At 45.6% G+C, this 9841-nt stretch overlaps 1 protein-coding gene across 2 annotated transcripts; it reads left to right on the forward strand.

The window, feature by feature from the left end:
• The first annotated feature begins 730 nt into the window (after positions 1-730).
• Positions 731-8212, forward strand: LOC114792493 (uncharacterized). Of its 2 annotated transcripts, none has more exons than XM_028984096.1 (16): positions 731-995; positions 2231-2311; positions 2415-2579; positions 2710-2840; positions 3282-3388; positions 3481-3582; positions 3686-3806; positions 4168-4306; positions 4521-4625; positions 4908-4991; positions 5093-5238; positions 5324-5464; positions 5541-5780; positions 5854-6304; positions 6638-6732; positions 7132-8212. In XM_028984096.1, exons 2-16 carry the CDS (start codon positions 2270-2272, stop codon positions 7208-7210), a joined length of 2148 nt encoding a protein of 715 aa, XP_028839929.1. In that variant the 5' UTR covers positions 731-995; positions 2231-2269; the 3' UTR covers positions 7211-8212. The 2 variants fall into 2 exon arrangements, with proteins under 2 accessions (XP_028839929.1, XP_028840763.1); XM_028984930.1 differs by having other exon boundaries at positions 2259-2311.
• Positions 8213-9841: the final 1629 nt, after the last annotated feature.

A 9841-nucleotide genomic window follows, 5' to 3' on the forward strand; every position in this document is an offset into this window, starting at 1 on the left:
TATTAGTTCTGTCAGCTGCTCTTGGGGTTGGAAAAATCGGCAAAATGTTTCAGGGGTAGTCTCTCCAGTGTTTTCATGACATGTGAAGTCTGTAATTTCAAGGGGGTCGAAGGATGGGTCTTTTTGGGGACAGGAACAAGACAAAAAATGAGACAAAAATAAAAACGAATAGAGAGGAGTGAAAGTGTCAAGGGGGGAATCATAAAGCGCCTACAGGACCTGCAGGGGGCGCAGAGGGTCGCTATTAAAAAACTGAAATGCGTTCATATCTCATATATATATATATATATATCCTGGGGCATATCCCTTCCACATTAAATAAATACACTGTGCCTACATTAAGTCATTCATTTTATTTTCTAATATGACATATATATATATAATCTACATAATAAAAATAAAATTATGAAGATTAAAGCATTAAAGTCACGTGTTTCTCACACACATATATGTGTGTGTGTGTGTGAAACACGTGACTTTAATGCTTTAATCTACATAATACATTTTTTACATATTTTGCTTTGAATGGGAAAGGACAAATAGTTTTTTATGAAATGAGACGTGACGTTTATCTGAATACAATGTTACTTAAAATTAAATTTTGTGTTAACTACAGTCAGGTTGGTGAACACGTATTTTTCCCAAATACGATTTTAATATAAACACGCAAGAGTCGCGCAACGAGATTCTGACCCCAGATCAGTTCCCACGACTTAACTCTCACTGTTTGCCTCTGACGAGCGTGCTGGGAAGCAGGCTTGGGACCTGCAGTAGCGACCGGCTGTCGCCTCGGGAAAGCGGGCTTTTATTGCGGGTTGCAGGTATCAGGTATCCGACCCCGGTCCCCGCTGCTGCTCACACTTCACTCGGCAAGGACGGCCTGGGGACTGCAGCTCGGACCGGATGGCCAGATTGCAGGAGAAAATAGGACTTGTTCAGATTTCCATTCGTTCGTTCGACCTCGTCTGACGATGGAAACTTACCACTGACTCAGGGTAAGTGTCCTTATGCTTGAATTTATATCGCATTTTTGCTATTCATAATAATCTGTGTATTGTCTATCTGAATTCAGATTAATTTCTGTTCTCGTCTAAAGTGAATGAACGTGTATATTCCTCACATTTGTCAGTTATTCGCTTGCTTGATGTAATCTGTTGTATTTTATAATGCCGTGTGTTCCTCGGTGGGGTGCTGGCCAGCGCCCCCTCTCCCGCCGGGCGGAGCGCGTTGGCAGCGGCGCCGCTTCCTCGCGGCCCCCGCGGGGGCTGCTGGCAGGGCAACCCGGGCCCAGGTAGAGTAAACAGGCCCATCCCCCGAGCCTTCTGTTCGGGGAAAGTGCGCAGGCAGCTTCCGCTCCGGCGAGTAGAGGAGTCGCCATCGCGGTGTGATCGTACAACGTCAAGTTTTAACGCTGCAATAATTTACCCCTGTTTGTATTTGGCGGACCTTGTCAGTCACGTGGGTTTGTTGTCTGTGACGTCACGTGGCGCCCTTTTTGGATGCATTGTGACAAGCGTACAATTTTACTTAAAGCGTTATAATTACACAAACCAGTGCCAGAGAATACTTGCAAAGTGGCGTTTTTCTTTCCCCAATAGCATCATTTGGTATAATGTCACAACTGTTTCTTCACATTCTGTCCAACCACAAGACACATTTAAATATACTCAATAAATATAGCTAGCCTTTCCGATCTCACATTAAATAACAAAACTCCAACTGTTGCAGTGGCTAAAGTTAGGCCCACTCTTCCGTCCTCTTCACTCATGTCATGTTCGGTGACATCCTGCTTGAAAATGTGAGTCTCCCCACCAACCCGGCATGGAGCTTTGACTGCTTTGTTTGCAGCTGATACCTTCAGTGAGGTCTGCTCGGTTGCATTATGCCTGACCTAGTTAATGACAGAGGAAGGAAATCTCTCATTGAGAACACTAGGAACAGGATCTGTGCTGATATGAAAAGCCTATCCGTTACGAAAAGTCTATTCCGAATGTCTGTGCTGGGATGGCCCGTCCCAAAACCAGCGTGCGCTTGAGTGATGATCTGTACTACATTCGGATTCACTTAAAGCATAATGAGCATTATTATGTCATTTGCCCATTTCTCCACATGAGATAAATCACAGTCGTTAACATGCAAGCAAAACAGACTAATGTGCTCCAGCGGGAATTGCAGAGTGCATACAGATGTGCATACAGATGTCTCTGTTGGTGTGTTGCCTCCCCTGCAGAAATCCGTGCAGCTCTTCCTTTCTTCAGATACAGCAAGCATGAAGGCCCATGAGGGAGAGCTGTTGAGGGAGATCTCCAAGGTAAATTATGTTCATGATTTCTCCTGAGCATCTAAATGCTCATTTTGGATCCAAATAATTTATGGGTATTTTAATAATCAAAGTCACTCCGCCATCACTGCAGTTGCAGGGTATCGTGACGGAGCTGAAGGCTGGTTTCTCCAGGGCTCTGGTGGAACTCAGTCACATCCAGCATGGGGACAGACATCTGCAGAACCAGCTACAGGACGCCCAGAACTGCTGCCACAAACGGGCCCTCCACCTGGAGGCCCTGGTGCAGTCTTTAAGGGTGAGAAAAGCAAAACTGTAATCAGATAACTATATTATCTTATAGTATTTAGCAGGTATATTGTCTTTGTTTTAGATTGTAATGTAATCTCTACACTTATACGTAAATATGGAGTTTCTCTTCACGGTAGGAGGAGCTTGGGGAGGTGCGTGATCAAATACATCAGCTGTGTGGCAACCGGATAAAACCAGACCATGAAAAGAAAGCGCCAGAGACAGACGAATCCGGAACACTGGGCTCAAGAGTCACACAGAGAGACAGGTAGCTGTGGAGCTCTGGATAACTGGCCACTGAAGGGTGTTATCATCATAATTAACAAGGTGTTAATTATCATCTGATAATTAATGACAAAAAAAATTATGTAATTTGGTTTTTATACGTCTGACTGCTATGGTGCCAAAACCCCCTAAATGTCATGACCAAACTGTATACATCAAAGAACCGGTTTTATAAAACAGTAAAAAATATACATTTACATATTAACAAACAAACAGACATGTTTTGATGAAACTGCTGTATGTCACAATGGAGCTTGTTGCAAAAAAAACATGCAAAACTGTTCAAAAGTAGTATATTACAGCACAGATTTGCTGACTGTTGCCACCCTGTGGCTTATCAGTAAAACTGTAAGTCTTTACTACATCATATTGCATCTGAATAATGACTTATTTTGCTCACGAGCTCTTTAACTGTTTTAAATAGAGTCGAGAGGTGCCAGTGTAACGGATCAGCCGGTTCAGCTCTGAGAGCCAGTCTCCTGCTCCACTGCTACCTACAGGGCCTCCGTGCTGTACTGTGCCAAAGCTCAGGTAACAATCTATGTGAAATCTTAAAAAAAAAAAAAAACGAAACAAAAAAAAACACATATTCTCTTCAGTCTGCATTTTGTTCTGTGATCCAGACGCCTCCCTCAACGGTCAGGTCGTGCCGAAGTGCGTGCGGGTTCCGCAGACTGTGATTGGCTCCTGGCCAGCAGAGGTGCCACGCCCCTGCTCGCTGGAGGGTAGAGCTGTGCTTTTCTTCCACCAACTAGACGCGAGATCCGCAAATGGCGATGTACTGAGTGCGGGTGCTGTGTGTTTTTTCCCTCTGTGGTGGTCCCTCAGGTAAGAGGCAGCAGGTGACCGTGCAGCTGCTGCAGTCAGAGTGGGAGTATGTGTCCAGCCTCGGTCAGCTTTACGACAAATACAAAACCCTGCCCACGCTCCGAAACCAGCTGGACCAGCAGTGAGCGAGCATTTTTCATATTTAAAATCAACAAGTCAGTGGAGCCAGTTAGTAGCACGGTGGTAGTAGGTTAGTAGTAGCCTAGTGGTTAACACGCTTGCCTATAAACCAGAAGACCCAGGTTCAAATCCCACTTACTACCAGTGTTAACCCTGAGCAAGACACTTAACCCTGAGTGTCTCCAGGGGGGACTGTCCCTGTAACTACTGATTGTAAGTCGCTCTAGTTAAGGGCGTCTGATAAATGCTGTAAATGTAAATGTAGTAGCAGCTATTCAGTTTAGATGAACAAATGCATCATGTGTCATCATTTATCCGTTAAAAGTTGAGCTCTTGTTGTAAGATTTTCATTTTGTTTTCAGCAAAGTGTTTCTGAAACATGTGGAGCAGCTGCTGCAGTGCCATCTAGTGTTCAGGAACGCTTTGGAAGAGCGACTGGCAGCAGACCAGTGGAGGTGTCTGGTCGGGGATGTGTTTGCCAAACTCACGTGCCACAACGAGGTAAACTACAAAACACGTACCATACACGTAACCACATGTGAGCAAAACACAGTGGAACTAACAGCATTTTACTTCTCAGTAGTAGTAGTAGTAAGTGGAATTTGACTTTGCAGCCTTCTGGGTCATATGAAAGTTTTTTTCAAGTGTTGTAAAAATGATGTAATTGTATTAAATTATAATGACTTGGGTTTATTGCTTATCGCTCTCTGTGCAGGCTGGCTTTTCTGAAGCTTATCTTGGGTACATGAGCTCCTTGCCAGGCATCCTCAGCACAGAGATCAGCAGAATAAAGCCTTCAACAAAGCCACAAAATGCACAGGTTAGAGTTTGCTCATGTACTGATCACGTGAACACATGATTATATATACATGATCTCGCTCTCTCAGACCCACACACACCAAGACACTGAAAGATATAAAGATATATGGCATTTGTGGAAAATAAGTAAAAAAAAAAAACTCACATTCAGGTCTGATTTAATGCAATATGGGGACTCAAGGCCAGTGCAACCAGGCCTGGCTCCTGGGTTTGGGTTTGGATTTTGGGGGTAATGTGGTGCATTTGATTGCAATTGTGCAAATGTAAATGTTGCTGTCTGCAGGGTTGCCAAGAAGACGGGGCGGGGCTAATCACATTGCTCTTTTCACCCGTGTCCCGAATACACAGCTACCTGAGCGTGATACAGGTACGGCACCCTGATTGTCACATCTGCAGCCTAGAGTTTAGAGCTCACATTAGAGGACATACGTTTTTGGGTGTGTTTGCATGTGCGCGGCCGGCCTGTAGAACCTGCTGGATTGGACTGGGGGAGACCATCCCGACCGCCATCTGCTCCTTGATGCACAAAGACTTCTGGGACACATCCGCTCACGCTTTCACATGATCCTGGAGCAGAGTGTCAGATTGGAGGAGAATGAGGTTTCAACCTTGAGGTGAGTTCAGCTCAATTCCACGAGGAAAGATAATTACATTTACATTTACAGCATTTATCAATCTGACCCACTATTCCTCTTCCAGGTGTGAAATCCCAAGCCCTGACTGCCCCTCGGCCTTCACCAAATACACTCCCATCTCCAGAAACAGCCACGCACACACACACACACACAACCACACAATCTGTCACGAGCACCGCGAGGAGAGACAGCCTGCCACCACTCAGTAAGTACGACGTGTCGCAGCAATAGCCGCCCGGCCGTAGACTGTCCTCTGACCTCCAATCACCTTCGACCTACAGGGTCGCTCCTGACCTCGCCACCCTGTCTCGCTGTACCCGGGTATGTCGCCCTGTGCCCGCCGCGGGGGGCTCTGCCACGTGGGCGCCCCCACCTGACGGTCGGGAGAAGGGGGGAGACGTCCGGTTCCTCCTGCACCGTGCTGAAGCGGGAGGGAACGCAGCGGCTGACATTGACCCTGGACAGGGCACCTCAGCCTGTGCACTGAATATGTGTCCCCATGAGATCTACCATATGAACAGGTTATTTTACGTTAAAGTACGCATGGCCCTGCACTCGGTCTCGTGTGTCATTGCTGAAATCTTCCTCGCTCAGGCACCTGCTGGACTTCGAAACAGATGCGGAGGACCTGGGGGACACGTCCGTCTTCGATTACTCCTCCGTCACCTCCTGCAGCCCTGATGACACACTTGACCAGCAGAGTCACGGGAGAGGAGGGGAGGAGAGCCGAGAGGACGAGGAGGAGGAAGAGGAGGACAGCCAGATCCCGGTCCTCCTCAAACCCTCCTACACCCACCCGCGCCTGCAGTCCAACGCCCCCCGAACACACTCTCACCGAGAAGGGACGGTGTGCACAAGGTGGCAGATCCCACGGGCAGCGCAGGACCCCGCCGCTCACACACACCTCCAGCGTGTGCTGGAGTTCGGCGGCGGGGAGCGGGTGTGCCTGGCGGCAGGCGCCAGTGAGGCGAGGCAAGGCGCGGTTAAGATGCAGCGGCAGCTTTCCAGGGCTTTCCGGCCCATCTGGGATCAGCCCTACAGACAGGTACTGCGTCCTTCAGGTGCACTTGCAGTGGTGGCCTAGCGGTTAAGGAAGAGGACCCGTAATCAGAAGGTTGCCGGTTTGAATCCCAATACGCCAAGGTGCCACTGAGCAAAGCACCGTCCCCACACACTGCTCCCCGGGCACCTGTCATGGCCGCCCACTGCTCACTAAGGGTGATGGTTAAAAGCGGAGGACACATTTCGATGTGTCACAGTGTGCTGTGCTGCAGTGTTTCACAATGACAATCACTTCACTCAATTTTTTTTCCCCACTTGTGAAGGGCTTATTCATACCAAAAAATACCCATTCTTCTTGATTTTATACTTTGTTCAGGCAGATGAGACTCCTGCTAAGGACCAATCTCAGAGAACAGCGGTGCCACAGGTACACCCAGGACCCAGCATGCAGCATGACAGGGAGGGAAGGAGGTAAGTAATCTTTCAAATGATGCATCTGTCCTTGTGATTAATACCGGTGTATCAAGCTGCATCAACATTTGTAGGCCCTTAGTATGTTCTCAATTTTAAAGTAGCCAAGTGGGTAACGCAGTCGCCTTTGAAGTTCAAACCCCACTTACTACCATTGTGTCCCTGAGCAACACACTTAACTCTGAGTGTCTCCAGAGGGGGACTGTCCCTGTAACTACTGATTGTAAGTGGCTCTGGATAAGGGCGTCTGACTAATGCTGTAAATGTACATCTTTAAACATAATGCATTCATCTGTTTGGAAGGAAATGGGTATAATAAAAGTAAATGCAGAATTATATCTATAAACACATTGTGTTACCAAGTGATCATTAAATGTTTGTGTGTGTGTGTGTGTTCAGGTCATTTAGTGGCACACAGGGAAATGGAGATGTCTGGAATGAGAGTGAGGACAGCGAGGGACCCTGCAGCAATGTTTAACACACACACTTTAATATAATGCAATTCATTCCAATACTACTCAGATGCATCAACATGGGTGGTAGTAGCCTAGTGGGTAACACACTCGCCTATGAACCAGAAGACTCACGTTCAAATCCCACTTACTACCATTGTGTCCATAAGCCAGACACTTAACCTTAAATTGTTCAAGGGGGGCACTGTCCCTGTAACTACTGATTGTAAGTCTCTCTGGATAATGGCGTCTGATAAATGCTGTAAATGTAAGTGTATGTAAAGATGCACCCAAAGGTTTTAATCTTTGGTAAGTGGTGGTGTATGTGTGTGCATACTGTGTATTTACTTGCCCAATGAAAAAGGACATCTATTAGAATTTCATTTGCCCTTCTGGTTAGTTTAATTGTGGTGCCTTAGAAAATGTAGGTTGTGATCAAGCACATTTTTAAGAATCATTTGTACAAACAACAACAGTAGCACGTCTCCAATATATGAGAAGGCTGAACAGTTAGTGCTAAGAACCTGTGGATGATTGCAGCGTGTTCTTGATGCAGCTAAATACTGTATGGACCTTCAGCCATATGTGTCTTTCCTGGAAACCTGTCACTTCTGAAGCACTTTGCCAGTTGCATGAACTTTCCAGTGGTTGTATGCACTTTAGTGATCGCTTGCAGTAGACACCATGAAGCAGAACATGAAGACATGCAGGAGATAGTTATGATATTAAAACTATAGGACTAAATTCCAGAGTGAAGTTTGAGGAATTGACAAGGTTTTTAGACTGGAGAATGTTTTTGAACGTACATTAAAATGTCATTTTACAGTAACATGCCACACATGCGACATACTGTGTGATGAAATCAGTGTTCTGTTTTGAACATTCTCTGTTTATATATTGGTAATCCATGCATTTTTAGGAGGGAAAATTAAAAGATGAAAAACCAGAGCTTAAAATGAGTTTGTCTTGTGTCTTTTACCTGCAAGGACACCACTGCGGACTGCATATGCACAGCATGGTTATAAAACCTTGTATGAACACACTTGTTTTAAAAATGACCTAAGAATGTTCTATCTTTTGGATAGTCCAGTAAGAGAATATTGGAAAATATTGGATCAATGATGGGAGGGAAAAAAAATGAACATGTACATTCCTATTCTTGTGTTAAATAAGTACACATGTGTGTTTGTGTACAAAATAAGACTGGGTGATTTTATTAATCTCTTAGAGAACATGTATACAAAAGCGTCCAGGTTAAAGGCCACACACCACCAGCTTCTGACACTGTACAGGCTGCTACCAAAAGGAATTAAGGGATAGGACCACACCAGTCCAGGGGATGCACACTTCAATTGCCCAGAGATGTGAACAGGATGTGACATCATGAAAGATACCCAGGTCCCATAAGGCCACTTTTCCCGAAGCGCCGTCACGGGGCAACGTTTATCCCCTTGGATTCTCCTGCCATTTTTGCATGAGAGGCAGGGACATGCAGGGAGAAAGTGTGTGTCTGTGGACCGAATCCACGTCAATCTGTATGTGTGCGTGTCTGTGTGTGTGTTTGTGTATTATGATCCATGGTTGTAGTGTTTTAAGCAGTAGCTCTGGGATCTTTGCCATGCTGGCAAGCATGAATAAACAAGAGCTCTGGTTCTCTGGTGAGTCTCTATAACAGTACAGCCTAAAGTGCACAAAAGTGATTCATAACCATTGTTGCCAATCATCATTATATTAACCACTCATATTAAACATGATAGCCGGGCATCCAACGCGGCCTGCACTTGCGTGGTGGCAAAGGGCTGCAGCGAGACCAACTCCCACCGCACTGCGTGTGACCAAGCCAGTACAGTTTAAACAGCCGTGGTGCTAGTCAGACACATGCACGCTCAAAAACACCCAAATATGGCCATCTCATCCACAACAGTAATAATAATAATACATTAGCAGTTTTATTTCTGTACAGAAAAAGCACTGTAAGGCTGTTGAGAACTGTGAGCTGGCCTTGAGCTGAATACCAGCACGGATGGCTATTTCATTCTGTGTGTGTGTGTGAGTGTGTGAGTGTGAGTGTGAGAGAGAGAGAGAGAGATTGTCAGTGGATAAAATTTGCGCAGCAGCGCTCTCTAGGCTTTGGGCAGTACAATATTTCAGAACAGGCAGAGTAGTCACATCACACATGTTAGTGTGTACACATTACATACAGTTTGCGCACATTTGCACTGCTCACATCTGTAGTGTTCCAAGCATCGTAAAAGGCAACCGTAACTACAATTTTTTTTTTTTTTTTTTTAAAGCATTTAAAACATTTTGCTAACTGTATTATAGAAAACAAAAAAGGCACATTTCGTGAAGGGATGCAAGCATTTGTTGATTTTTGTGTGAAATAAATGTGTAGGTAATAAGAGTAAGGACTGATTTATTTGGGGGGGGGCAGCTTTTGCTTAGCTACTGACCAGAGCACATGGGCACTAAGATCCGTGACTAGTGGAATTCTGGGAAACGTAGTCTTTTGACAGCAGCAGGCATCTTGAAGGCAGGGTGTTAAGACATCATCTTGGCTTTAAAGAGCTTGAGAGAATGGCCCACCTGGGTTGTAAGCCCCTGACCAAAGCCCACACTGGTTTAGGCACTCGTATTGTTTTTCTAAAACACCTCCT

Source organism: Denticeps clupeoides, chromosome 1 (assembly GCF_900700375.1).
Source record: "Denticeps clupeoides chromosome 1, fDenClu1.1, whole genome shotgun sequence".
Taxonomy (NCBI): domain Eukaryota; kingdom Metazoa; phylum Chordata; class Actinopteri; order Clupeiformes; family Denticipitidae; genus Denticeps; species Denticeps clupeoides.

Bases quoted from the DNA above. Each gene is read 5' to 3' on its own strand.
- LOC114792493 (XM_028984096.1), top strand. From the start codon at position 2,270: ATGAAGGCCCATGAGGGAGAGCTGTTGAGGGAGATCTCCAAG. The intron at 5,239-5,323 runs GTGAGTTCAGCT...TTCCTCTTCCAG, and splicing joins AATGAGGTTTCAACCTTGAG to GTGTGAAATCCCAAGCCCTG. The intron at 5,781-5,853 runs GTTATTTTACGT...TTCCTCGCTCAG, and splicing joins GAGATCTACCATATGAACAG to GCACCTGCTGGACTTCGAAA.